Source organism: Gopherus evgoodei, chromosome 5, assembly GCF_007399415.2.
Source record: "Gopherus evgoodei ecotype Sinaloan lineage chromosome 5, rGopEvg1_v1.p, whole genome shotgun sequence".
Taxonomy (NCBI): Eukaryota; Metazoa; Chordata; order Testudines; family Testudinidae; genus Gopherus; species Gopherus evgoodei.
The window spans coordinates 102,574,250-102,588,911 of record NC_044326.1 but is presented as its reverse complement, the minus strand read 5'-3'; the positions used below and the strand labels follow the sequence as shown (position 1 = coordinate 102,588,911).

Below are 14,662 nucleotides of genomic sequence, written 5' to 3'. Positions count from 1 at the left end.
GTAAACACTCTAGCAAAAGGAATGTTTACAAGTTGAGAAAACAAAGATAAAACAAACACACCTTACCTGGTTGTTACTTACAAGTTTGAAATATGAGAGACTTGTGCAGAAAGATTTGGAGAGCATGGATTGATGTCAGGTCCCTCTTAGTCCCAAGAGCGAACAACCCACAAAACAGAGAGCACACAAACAGAAGCCTTCCCCCTACCAAGATTTGAAAGTATCTTGTCTCCTTATTGGTCTTTGGGGTCAGGTGTCAGCCAGGTTACCTGAGCTTCTTACACAGGTAAAGGGATTTTGGTGTCTCTGGCCAGAAGGGATTTTATAGTATTGTACACAGGAGGGTTGTTACCCTTCCCTTTATAGTTATGACAGTAATATTTAATTGTCTCCCTCTTCCATATCCCTCGTTTGTTGCTTGTTATCTTAGTCCTGCCTCAGACAGCTACAGTCTGTCTACAGGGCAGATCAACCACAGATTGACCAGATGACCCAATTTTATAGGGATAGTCCTGATTTTGGGGTCTTTTTCTTATATAGGCTCCTGTTTCCCCCCCACCCCCATCCCGATTTTTCACAGTTGCTGTCTGGTCACTCTAATCAACCATGAAGTAAATATTGAATAATACCATAGTGGACGATGGACCAAGATAGCAGTGTGCACCTATGAAAATTTACCATATGGTACTTCTTACAGAAAACTTCTTAAAATTTTATATATAGTGGATAACTGACTTGTCAGCAAATACGTTAGTAGATAACCTTGGAAGGAATCTTATCACAGTGCTAATATCGAACAAGTAATTGTTCTTTCTGCAGGAATACCACTCGTAAGAAAGCAACAGGCTTTGCTGCAGTTCACCAACTGTTTACTGACCGCTGGCCAACAACTCCTGGCAACAGAAATGTGACTGGCACAACCACAGAGAGAAATATTGACTTTGAACTTGATATCAGAGTTGAAATTGATTGTGGAAAATGTGTGCTGCATCCAACAACGCTTCAGCAAGAGCATGATGAAATCAGCTTAAGAAGGTAAAAAAACCTATTGAAAGACAGTAATATTAGTAAATCATATTAGAAAGCAGTGTATTACTGTATTATGCCAGTCTTTCTGTATTTGACATTTATTTAGTCACAAATAAGACAACTTACTGATTTACATGAGTTGGGATCCTGCCAGTACACAATTGTCAATGGTAACTGTGCATTGACTCATTTGAAAAGCATAGAAACTATAATAATTCCCACCATTTTTAGCCAGTTAGTGGTCAGCAATTTGTATCATCACCACACGTTGCCATAGCATGCAATAAATTTAATTACGATTGATTTATAGTCTTTGTTCTGGAAAAGCATGAAAGTTTGCTTCCACAAAGGCTTGAGTCTAATTATCCTGACACCAAGAAATGAGCGTACACTTGTTTCCTTCTTACCCATCCTTTTTATAAATGGAGATTTTAAGCTTTTAAATCACCTGGATTCCTTTTTTACTCTCCAAATAAATGCCTGATTGTACTGTCTCAAAAATTTTGAAATACACTGCTGAGTTGATGCATACTGGGCTAATGCTGTTTTTTCTTGATATTCTGTTCCAACATTTTTTCATTTTACTCACTATCATTGAGATAATTTTCACTGTACAGTTATGAAGTGTAATCCTGACTCCACTGAAAACAATTGGAGTTTTGCCATTGACTTCAGTGGGACACGATTTCACTCTGTTTTTTTAAACCTTTCTTTCCATTCTGCAGATATTCTTTGACAGCCAGTGACCTCTGTTTTTTTTGTTCATTCTTAATCAAATACACCTTTACTTTTAATTTATTCTTTGAACTTTAACACAGTGTTAATGATAGCCTAGCTTTAGCAAAACTGAACTCTTAGGATTTGTAATGTCATTCTTACCTTTCCCATATTTTATATCCATGCAAGGATTTGTATGTAGTAACAGGTCTTTTTTTCCCCTTTCCTCCTATAATCTCTGAAGAGAGGAACCTGCAGCTGAATATCAGGCAGTGGCTGTTACTTTAGGCAATCCTGTGACACTTCAATGTAGTGATATCACATATTTGAGTAATCTCCCAACATACAGCAGTGGGGGCATTTCTGAAGAAGTGTATACACCTCTACCCCAATATAACGCTGTCCTCAGGAGCCAAAAAATCTTACCGCATTATAGGTGACACTGTGTTATATCGAACTTGCTTTGATCTGCTGGAGTGCGCAGTTGCTTTTCTCCCCTCCACACCCAGGAGCACTGCTTTATACGTTAGATCTGAATTCGTGATTTATCGGGTTGTGTTGTATCGGGGTAGAGGTATATAAGGAAATGTGATCATACTGTTGAATTTCTGAATGATTTTAAAATGGACATGGGACGGAGTAGAAATATTTTTTAATGAAAGATATATTTTGTTTCGGTTTTCATATTGCTTTATTATTATTTTGCTGTGTCACTTGTGTAAATGGAATTTGGTATGCAGGGGGTGGAAATCATAAGGGGAGAGCAGAAACAGTGAAAATTCCACAAATGTTACCTGCATTCTGAATTTATAATCTACTATAGATAAACTTGAGAATGAAAGCAAGGGACACTTTACTACTTTTTATCATTTTTTAAAAAAGTTGGTTTTAACTTTAAAATCTGCAAATAACACTAATAATATATTTTGGCAAAAGCAGAGGGGGATGGGAAAAGGCCAGAGGGGAATAAAAGGCCAGGGGAATAGAGGTCTGATGGGCAAAGAACAACTAAAAGGTGTGCCAATGCTTCTGCTATTCGTCATGAAATTACAATGTAATTTTAAAAAAGAAAATCCCCTAAATTTTAAATACTGAAAAACATACTTGTTTGGAGTATTAGGTCTGTACTAAGACAGGTTGTATATTGTTATTTATCTGTAGAAGTTATGATCGGAGTTCCAGAAGTTTAGATCAAGAGTCTCCTTCAAAAAAGAAGAAATTTCAAACTAACTATGCATCTGCTACTCACTTACTTGCTGGCAAGAAAGTGCCGTCATCTCTACAGACAAAGCCTAGTGACCTGGAAACTACAGTATTTTACATTCCTGGTGTAGATGTAAAGGTAAAAATTATGAGACTAAGAAACATTTCTCCTCTCCAGCTAGAATTGACTAGAAACAAATACATGGCTTCCTTTAGATCATCTTTTATCATTATGGCATGCAGTTTATATAGTGCAGATATCAAGTGTGATACCTGCTGCTTCTTACATGGGAAATATATGTTATACTTGCTGCACGCAAATCCTGGTACATGTTAGCAACATTTTTGGAGTTGTTTGTGGTACATGTGTATGGCTGATTGTCAAGGTTCCTTCCCCACTCTGAACTTTAGGGTACAGATGTGGGGACCTGCATGGGCACTTCTAAGCTTAATTACCAGCTTAGATCTGGTATCGCTGCCACCATCCAGATCCTCCGTCTGGAACACCCCCTTTCCTCCCAAAACCTTCCCCTCCCAGGGTAGCCTTGGGAGACCTTTTCACCAAGTTCCTGGTGAACACAGATCCAACCCCTTGGATCTTAATGCAAGGAGAATTTAACCATCCCCCCTCCTTTCCTCCACCAATTCCTGATGAGTCCAGATCCAATCCCCTTGGATCTAAAAATAAGGAAAAATCAATCAGGTATTAAGAAAAAGGCTTTTAATTAAAGAAAAGAAAGGTAAAAGAAAACCCTCTGGGAGAGATTAGCATACCAGCTACTCTCACAGACAACAGATTCAAAACAGAGGATGTTCCCCTGGACACAAATTTAGTTACACAAAAAATACCCAAATACCCAATTTTGATAATTCCCTTAATGATACCAAGACAAGTTACAAAGAAAATAAACATAAACCTATTTATCCCTTTCTAAAACTTACTACTCTGATAAGAGGCTGGTTCCTTGATCTTTTTCACTCCAGCTGAAACTGAAACTCTATAACAATGGAAAACTTCCCTCCTTCCTTTTGAAACATCTTGTTCCCCCATTGGTTCCTCTGGTCAGGTGTCAGCTAGGCTAGGTGAACTTCTTAATCCTTTACAAGTAAAAGAGGCATTAACCCTTAACTATCTGTTTGTGACACTGATACATTCTATATTCTTAATAGAGCATAATAAGTATTATAATGAGAAGTGTTGTCTAGGCATAAGACTAGGAGCCAAGAATTCGAGAGTTCCAATAGCACTTCTGGCATCGCTACTTGTCCATAACAAAACTTGACCTTCTCACTTAGTTTTGCCACAAATAATAATGTCTCTAATCTGATGTTTTGGAAGGAGATTCAAATCAATAGGATATCAACTACTTTTCCCTCCTCCCACTTTAAAAAACAATATTTCAGTTGTAACAAGAAAAATGTTTAGCTTTGTTTCAGTGTGTGATCCTATATATCAAATAGTATATGTGGCATTACATAGACTTTAAAAAGCCAATTAGTCCCATTTAAAAGAAAAGGTTGCTTAAGTTAAAGTGAGACATTTGGCTTGTTTGCTTCTGCTTTCTGATAGGTGGTATGGATTGCATATATTGGGAAGTCTTCTCTGTGCCTGTAGTGCATCTGAAAATGCAATAGTCAGTGAATGCAGGGTGGGGCATAGGTGCAGGATGTGGTCTTCCTTTTCTGCAAGTGATCATCTTTTGTAAAGGTAATTATTTATGATGACATCATCTGCTGTAGAACTTTAAGAAGTGGGGAGCTACTCACGGTGAGTGGACTTTCCCTTCTAGAACCACAAGAAATCTTCAGGGATACCAGACATGGCCCAGTTCCCTACTGTATCTTTTAGGTGGCTTTAGGGATACAGAAGCATCATTTGCAGCTTCTGCTCTGCCTCCTAGTGCCATCCACTGAGTAAGACTAGATTTTGCTTACTCACATCTATAGGATATTTGTGTGTACAATACGAAACCTTTGAGTTACTTTAAGAAAAGAGGTAAGTGATCTGGGCAAGATGATATGTAGTTGTCTGTACAAAAAAACAAAACCAAAACGCCACAACTACACGAGGGAATAAAGTAGTCATTGGCCAGGGAATGTGTATGTATCAGGAAGAGAGCAGCAGCTCTTGGTGAGAGAGTCTGTGACAACTATTAGATATTTGTGTCCTATATGGTAAAAAAAAAATATTGCCTGTTGCTCAGTATGTTTATGGTTTAATTTTGTTTTATGGGTGAGGTTTCTTAATTTATTTTTAGTTACAAAAAATTATGACTTTGTAGATAAAGATTATTGATTCCAATGTTTTAAATATAATATGTTTGTTTTAAGCTCACACAATTTAAATAAAATGCAAAGAACATTTGGAGAAAACTGAACTGTGCAGAGATTCAGTGAGAGTGCTACTTCTGTGAAGTAAATGGATTATTTTTTTCATTTCAGTTACACTACAACTCTAAGACTTTGAAGACTGAATCGCCAAATGCCTCCCGGGGATCCTCTTTGCCAAGAACCCTTTCCAAAGAGTCCAAGTTGTATGGTATGAAAGATACTGCTACATCTCCTTTATCTAATACTACCCACAGCAAGACTAATACCTTACTTCTGCCCCAACCCCCACCCATCCCATCAGGTACTTGTAGAATATCCTTTTAAACTATAACTTTGATATCTTTTTCCCTCCACATCGTATGATCTACTAGCTTTAGATCTGTGCATTAGCTGAACCTCAAAATGGTCATAAATGTCTAAATATTGGCTGCAAAGAAACCTGACTACAGAAGCACATGTGCAGTTCATGAATTCTAACTGCTCTTAAAGCTGCCTTCTCAGAGATTTCCTGTTTAAATGATTCTCAACATATATCTCACAGAGCACAGTAATGGCCAAATACCACTTACTCCTCCTCTTCCTTGAACAGATAACATACAATGCTGGAAAAAAGCTTAGTTGTTTTTAAAAATTAATAATTATGTTACTAGTACAACTAGCTATAGTTATACTTTGCAGTATTCAGAATTCAGTGGAAAAATGTATACTACTCAATTTACTCATCAGTTCATCCATGTTACATCCTTCCAAGAATACATTTCATTACCGTGCTGCTTGCCTTGAAAGTAATACTTTGAAGTGTGATGATTTCGGGAATTAATGTATTCATCATGATCCCAAGCAGCTGTTTAAAATCGTTGGAGTAATCAAAATACCAGACATTACTGTGCTCCACTAATGCAGTCCACCGACAATTACTGTGGCTTGGAATTACCTGAAGTTCCAGTTTTTAGTGTCTTCAACTTGGATTTAAAATTTCAAGAGTAACAAGTTGAATTATCCCAGTTTTCAGTTAGAGGTCTATGACTATCTTTGGAAGGTTGCAATGTCAGATCTAGAGGTACGTAGATCTCTCTCCCACCTTCTAGAGGATTGTTATCTCACTTCTCTCTTCCTCAGAGTTTACATATTATTTAAAAAAAAACAAAAAACCCTATCGAAACAAAATGAGCTGGAAACAGTAAACAGTGAAAAAAATTCTCTTGATAGGCTCAAAGTCTTAGAGAGAGAGCGAGCAGTGAATTTGAGAACTTGCCTCATTATCCCTGGCTTTTAACCACTGTCACTGTGTTTCCTCCCAACATCTACCTTATTTGTGGATCTCTGAGTTCATGAAATTTAATTTTATTGCTTGCTTCACTTTCTGTCTTCGGTTGTATCTTGCCTTGTAAGTTTGCTCATAACTTCTTTCCATTCTTTACTTTTTAATTCTTGCCTAAATCTCCTGCAGAGCTTTTTTTATCTTTTTCTCCACATAGATTTCTCCCAAAACTCTCATCTACTTATTCTCTTATTATAGGATAAGAGAGAGGCCAGTGCAGATGGTCAGCAGCATCAATCAGAGTAGCATGACATTAAAATTCATTGCCAAGTGGCTTAGGAAATTACAGATAGATAAAGTTTGAGTGTAAGGTTCTATTTTAGTCCTTCAGTTAGTCAGTATTTGTATCTTGAAGAAATCATATACAGCCATAATACTATATTTTACTTATGTTCAAATGATCCATTTTTGTATATGATGATGAATCTTAATTCAGTGACATTGCTCTTTCTTCATTCCTAGTTCTAATTGTCTATACGGCACTCAAAATAACTGAGCTGGTAAGAATAGCTTTTTAGAAAGAAGATCTTGCTTGAAATTTACTGAGCTCAGATAATTTTCTCATTTTAGGGCACACAGATTTACATGTGCAGATCTCTTCCATGAATTGAGAAGAGAATTCTCTTAATTTTATATTAAACTATATTCCAGGTATCTCCAAGCTTGGAATTTAGGTGTTCAAAATCAATTGTTAATAGGATTTCCTGTTTAGAATCCTCATTTTATTATTTGTGTAATATTGTAGGACTTACCATTTGCTCTTAGGGGTTTTGACATGTTTTCTCAGTTGAAATCAATATATTTTTCCAAACTCTTGCAAAATTAAGTCAGATGAGCAATTTTATCTTCACCCTTTCTAGTGTAAGTGCCAGTTGCCTTCCAGTCAGTTATGGCTGCTGTGTGTGGAAATGAAGTAAGGGCTTGAACGAGAGCAAGTGCATTAGATAGTACTAGTAACTGAACTGAGTTCTTCATCTGTTGTTTTAACACCTTTTTATTACATTTTTAACACACTTCTGTGTTTTATAACTGATCTATGAAGTGGCTGTTTCACATGATGATGGAGGAGGATAAAGTTCTTGATCTGTTTTTCTGATTGTAATGAAATGTTGCTATACATTTTAATTGTATTTGGAGAAATTATATTCCACTAGACACATTTACATTTTATAAATATTTCAGCCAAAGGGAAAGGAAGTGGTGGAATAAAAACTGCAAAATTGTATGCATGGGTTGCACTTCAGTCATTGCCTGAGGAAATGGTCATTAGTCCGTGCCTACTCGACTTCCTAGAGAAGGCTCTGGAAACTATTCCTATTACACCAGTAGAGAGGAATTATGCAGGTACCATGTGACTCTTCTTTTTCATACATTCTAGTACCTAACTTTATTGACTTTTCAATTCCAGTTGCCTCAAACCATTATTTAATAAGTTCTTTCTACTTTAAAAGCTGTCAGTTCACAAGATGAAGACATGGGACAGTTTGAAATACAAGACGCCTTGGAGGAGTCCACAGCCTCACTAGTGTCATCGTCAACATCAGCATACTCATCCTTCCCTGTGGATGTGGTGGTTTATGTACGGGTTCAGGTGCGAATGCAACATTGACATACTGCATACTGTGTAATGCTAATAGCGTTTTTGAAAACATATATGCATTTTAAGCTAGCCTTTAACATTGCTGTTTAAAATTAGATTCTTTAGAGATAGTTACATTCAATAGATATCCATTCTGAGGTATATGTTTCCAGCATGACACCAGTGAGAATTCTGTTAACTGGAGTTCTGAAGTCATTGACTCCAAGCACATGGTGATCAACAGAAGTGAACCATTTTGAGAAGCCCCACTGGCCTTTAATCATCACTACTTTTCTTGCTGTTCATGGTGGAGTTTCCTTTGTTGCTTTGCTGCCGCTAAGCTTTTGCTGTTTCACAGCCACAGTTGGGCATACCTGTCTTCTCTACAGCACAATTCTCATCTTATTCCTCAGAAAATATCCTATATCACTAGTATCTATAGCTATCATTCTTTTTCAAATAAATAAATAAAGTACATATAGCTAAAATATTTTATCCTCAGGATATATTTCAGATATGGATGCCTTGAGGTTTGCTACCTTTCATCTCTTAGTTCGTCTAATCACACCATTTTTATAGAAATTCACTTAATCTTGTATTTTTTCTAAGGTACATAATTTTTTTCTCACTGTCCAGTCTTTTTTTTTTTTATATGGCAGCTTTGCATTCATACATTGAGAAACATAGATATAAGACATCTGTTTGAGTCTTGAAATGAAACATAACTGGTTGGGTTGGGAGATTTATTCCCAAAAATTGCTGTTGGTTACTAGTCTCTGAACACTTTTGACACTTTCTTCACCCTCTGTTGGTTCTCTCTGTAAATTAGACAGGAAGCTGACCCAGGAATTTTTGAGAGGCAAGGATTTTAAGATTATCCAAAGTGTCTTGAGACTGTCCATTTCAGCTGCTTCAACATAGTTTGGTATGATAGGTACCAAAGCTGAGCTTCCACATCTTCCAAATATGAAGCAGCTTCCAAGCTGTGGATTCACTGGGGCACACAGATTAGTTCTGGGAGAATGGTTCACTATTATATCTAGGCAGCTTTCCTGACCATTGCCTGGACTTCCTGAGTAACACACCTCAATGATATAGAAAATGTCAGAAATAAACATAAATTCTGCAGATTGTAAATCATGGAGATTTTAGTAATTTCAAAGCTGGACCAAAAAAGCCTTATTACATTTAGGCTACAGGAAAGTTGCAAGCTATTATTCTTTGGATTCAGGCTCATAATGATTTTCAGGGATTTTATATTTGTGCTTAAAATCCTTTCTTTTGGCTTAGCCTTCACAGATCAAGTTCAGCTGCTTACCTGTCTCAAGAGTAGAATGTATGCTGAAGCTGCCCTCTCTAGACCTAGTATTCTCTTCAAACCGAGGGGAACTGGAGACCTTAGGCACAACTTGCCCCACAGAAAACTTGGCAGTTGGAGGTAATACTTCACAAACTGGATCAAAGAACTCAGTTAATAAAACTGGGATACCAGGTAATATATATGAACAATTTTCTTTGAATTAATTCACCTAATACATTCAGCTAACAGCATAAGTAAATTAAGTTCTGTTTGTGTTTAGTGGGGGTGGGAGGAGGAATATATTAGAATGAAAGTTAAACAGCTATGTAGTGCAGTGTTAAAGTTCCATTAGGTTCTAGGCATGACAAAAACTCTTTATTGCTAGAATAATAAAATGTATTTTTACTATGTTATACAATTGTGATTTTTAACAGAATGGCTCTTTGGTATCAGATTAGTACTAAAAACTTATTTTATGTTATTGCTGGTCTTCAGGAGTATCCACAAACCATGTAATAGAAGCTTTATTTTTTAAAAGAAGTTTCAGAGCAATACTTTTTAGTAGTCTGTATTGCCAGTGTGCTGGTATTTTACGTCCAAAAAACCACTTTTGGAGCTGTACAGTTAGGTTTATTTTACTACTCTTTGATAAACTTGCCACATCATTTAGTAACTACGGTGATGAGTATTATAAGAAAAAGTTTAATTGGATAGGTTGCTAGCTCTTCCGTTAAATATTGAGGAACTGCTCAGAAATCTTTATTTGTACATATACATATATATTATGTGGAGTTTTATAGGTTCCACTTCATGTTGTCTGTTTTCAGTTTGGAATGACTTCCTTCTTTCACTTTTAGTATGAGTTTTAGTTTACTCTGTACTTTCAACGTTTGATGGTATGTGTTTCTATGCAAAATTAAAAATACAGCATCTGCTCACTATGGAGTTGTACATTTGTGAAATTGTATAAGACAACATTCATATCAGTTTTCTAAGCTATTCTGAAAACTTAGATGGGTAAAGTATTTTAGGAACAATTTTGTTGCCTTTGTAAAAGTAAGTTCATTTGTCTGTTTCCAGCTTTTGACAGGAATGGCATTGTTAGTTAGGTTTTTTAAGCCATAAGAACATATGAATGGCCTATTGGGTAAGACCAGTAGTCCATCTAGCCCAGTATCCTGTCTACCAACAGTGACCACTGCCAGATACTTCAGTGGGAAGGAACAAAACAGGGCAGTGTATCAAGTGGTCCCGTCCTAGCTTTTGGCAGTCAGAGCTTTAGGGACACCCAGAGCATGGCGTTGTGTCCCCAAATTGTTGTTTCACTGAGGTTATTTTTGAAATACATCTGATGGCTTTTTATGACATAGTAAGTATTTTTAAATGGTTTCATGATTGAAAATGCTTTTGTACTAAAACTACCATAACATTTGTGGATTTTGGGATTTCCTTTAGGTTCATCTGGACTAGGCAGCCCTCTTGGCAGAACCCGACATAGCAGTAGCCAGTCAGATTTGACTAGCTCTAGCAGCAACTCATCAGGCCTGAGCTTCACAGCCTGCATGTCTGATTTCTCCCTTTATGTATTTCATCCATATGGAGCAGGAAAACAAAAATCTGCTGTTACTGGTCTGACTCCTGGATCAGGAGCACTAGGTACAGAATGGACTTTTTTAATTTAATGAACAATTGCAAAAGTTACAAGATTTCATAAACAATTGTTAGAATGTGAGAAATAGTTGCGCAAGACTAAATGTTAAAGAATCAGTCCGTCAGGGATGTGTATACCCTCTTTACTGTTTTTCACAGAATCCTGGAGGACTTTATTTTCAGCACTCCAACTGACACTTGTTTGAAAGCATACATATTGCCTGCACTTGGCAGGTCCAAAATGGTGTGTTCATGCTTTAGAACTTGCAACTGCAAAACCCATTTGTCTTAATAGGAAAAAGTAGGACCACTTGCGCTTATAGGAATTCTTGGTGTAAATTCCAACACTCCCCCAAACATGTTAAAATGCTTTAAGTGGGTTTGCAAGTGTTTGCACTTAATTTGTATGTTAATTTGTAGCCGCTCACAACCACAGTCAAGGTTGGGTTCCATTTTGCTATAGCCTATATAAGCATAGGTCTTCACCCTGAAAACACTTAATAAGATGAACAACTTTACAGACGTGAATATTCTTATTGGATTTAGTGGTACTGTTAACGTACCAAGTGAATGTGTGCAGGAGCAGGGTACATAGAGTAGAATAGTCTCTGCCCTGAAGAGCAGTGACAAAATGCTATCATATAGAGCTGGGTGAAACTTTTCAGAGGAATAGTTTATTTGCCAAAAAAAGCTGTTTGGGTTGACCCAAAATTATTTGCAACTTTGACATGAATTTGCTGAATAGCTTTGGCCAATTTTTTTCGGGGCGTATGGCTTAGATGCCATTCACACAACCAGGGCAGGGGAGGAGAAGGTGGAGATAGTCATCTCCTTGTAATTTTTAGCCAGTGGTAAGGGCACTCACCTAGGATATAGAAGACTCTGGCCTTGTCTACACAGTGGGGTAATGCGCTGTACAGTGAGAGTGATTTCTAAAGCACACTGACATATTGTGCATTAATTGGCCGTGGAGACTCTCCTGGTGCTCTTCAACTTAGTGCTGTTTGAAACTGTACTACATTAAAGCACAATAGGGAACCTTTAGTGTGCACTAGCAGGGTCGACACAGACCAATTGATATGCAACACATTAGTGCACTTTAGAAATCACACCTCTGTAGAGTGCATTACCAACCGTGTAGACAAGCCCTCAAATTCAGTTCCCCTCTTACCATGGAGAAGAGATTTGCAAGAGTATGTCCTAACTACTGGACTAAAAGTGATAAGGAGATCACCACTATTGCCTCCTTCACTGGCCATTTTGTGAATCTAACCCTTTAAAAATGCTCAAACCCACTCCCACCCCCCAGTCACCCTCATTTTGGGTCAAACAAAAAGTTTCATTTCACTCAGAACAGATTTTTTTGGATCACCTAAATTTTTTGCATTTGTGGGATTCAGTTTGATCTGAAATGGTTTTTTCCAATTTTTCAGAACTGCCAACAAACTGAAAAATTAGCTATTCGCCCTGCTCTACTGTCAAATATATAATATAAACAAGCTGAAAACTATGTTGCTTGTGACATATAGTAATTACCAAAATTTCATACAAAAAATTGACTTTCATCTTGATGATGTTCCTGGATAAATGTTTTTTTGTTTTTCTGTCCTAAAAGAAATAAAAGGATGATTTTTACTCTGAGGTGCTAATTTGGGGAGTACCGTGAGCATCACTCTTTCTGTTTGTAGGTAATGTAGATGAGGAGCCCACTTCAGTCACTGGTCGGAAAGATTCTCTGAGTATTAACCTTGAGTTTGTGAAAGTAAGTCTCTCAAGAATAAGACGTTCAGGAGGTGCTTCATTTTTTGAGAGCCAGTCTGCAAGCAAAGCTGCAAGCAAGATGGATACTACATTAATAAATATATCTGGTACTTACTAGTTTAATTTAATCTATACTGCTTTCTTCTGTGTTTGCCTAACAATAGAGGTGTTGTTCCAATGATAAGCACCATTCTTTCTCCACCACTTTTTATATAGATGTCATTTCAAAGCCACCAACCTATGATGTGCAATAACAACATCTTATAAGTGAATCAGTGATAAGACCTTGTAGGGTTTTTTGTGTTTGGGTAACCCCCATATAGCACCCCCCCCCCTTGTTGATTCATTTAATTTCAACAGGTCACACATGTTCTTTGACTTCTGTCTGTATGGGTTCACAGTTAAGATTTTTGCTTTGATTTTCTGATATGAATGAACTTTGAATTTTGTCCATGATGATAAAGCAAAGAGAATTGTTATCCCTGAGTTTCACCCAAACCAAGCTTAATTTCACAGGATTTTGAGGCATGAATTGTGGTTAGGTAATTCATAAACCTGAAGCACCCTTTGGCACACTCAGATGTGTTTCATATAGTTTTGAGGAGTTTTTTTGTAGGTATTTCTCACAGCTCCAACCTTACCAGCAAAAAGTAATTTAAGTAATTAAGTTTACTAAAATTAATATTTAGTATATTTAAGTATACTTCAAACAAATGAACTTATTTTCCAACAGTTTATATGTTATCTTCTCTATGTGTCCACACAGATCCCACTAGATCCCACAGATAAGGCGCACATGAGCCTTATGCGCACAAGATCAGAATCTTTGAACTGCAGTGTCAGTTCAGGCACAGTTCAACAATGTATGTCCTCATGAGTCCCTCCTGTGGGATAGAAAGGGCAGAACAGCCGCAACTATCTGTCAGTTCCTTATTGTTGTCTGTGGCAATGATGTCATTGCCAATTACTGACTTGAGCTAAAAAACTATTTGAGATTGTTCATCCTTAGTTCCCATGTTAATCCAGATAAGATTTACAGTCTCCTTCCCAAGGCCTTTTCTTTCCTCCTCCTTGCTGACCAATAGTTTTTTCCATTGCACCTGGGTTCACATAGGCTTTTATTTTAGGATAACACTGGTATGTGGGGTGAGAAGGTTTATATTGGTTCCTTTTAAGACAAATTCTTTTTATTTTATTTTAAACTATCTTCAGTCACCCCTATCAGTCGGAGGCCTTCTTTTTAGAAACTTCCCCATATCTTATTCTTTGAACCAGACTTCACTCCTTCTGGCCTTATAACTCATTATTTTCAAGACCTTCCTTCTGCTTGCTAGTCAGGGCCTTTCTTTACAACTTACATATTTCCTTAAGCCAAACTTAAGTTAACTTTAATTCTTTAATTTCATATTTATCCTACAATTCCCTTTACATTGTCCCCCCTTTTTAACTTTATTTTGGACATATCAAAAAATAAATGTAATTTGTTCCTCATCACACTGTGCCACTATTTGCACCAAAATGGCAGATGCAGAGCCCCTTCAAACAGTGTCAGCCTTCCAACAACACATCACCAACCACAAATGCTTTCTGAAGAGCTTCATCATTATGCCAGTATTTCACCAGTGGGGAAATCCAATTACAGATTTGTTTGCCAGTAAAGATAGCACCTTAGCCTCCAGACAGTGTTTTTAGTCACCATTACATCATCCTGAAGAGTCAGAAACTCCAAGCTCTCATTGCTGACCCTCGTAACGCAATATTCCACAGAGAA

General features: G+C 37.1%; 1 protein-coding gene across 1 annotated transcript in view; it reads left to right on the top strand.

Moving 5' to 3' along the window:
- KIAA1109 (KIAA1109 ortholog) overlaps positions 1-14,662 on the top strand; it is a 236,674-nt gene that overhangs the window by 189,649 nt on the left and 32,363 nt on the right. The window contains 8 exon segments of the mRNA XM_030564256.1: positions 820-1,035; positions 2,908-3,088; positions 5,392-5,581; positions 7,784-7,945; positions 8,053-8,192; positions 9,471-9,672; positions 10,936-11,136; positions 12,819-12,998. Coding sequence (XP_030420116.1) covers positions 820-1,035; positions 2,908-3,088; positions 5,392-5,581; positions 7,784-7,945; positions 8,053-8,192; positions 9,471-9,672; positions 10,936-11,136; positions 12,819-12,998 — 1,472 coding nt within the window.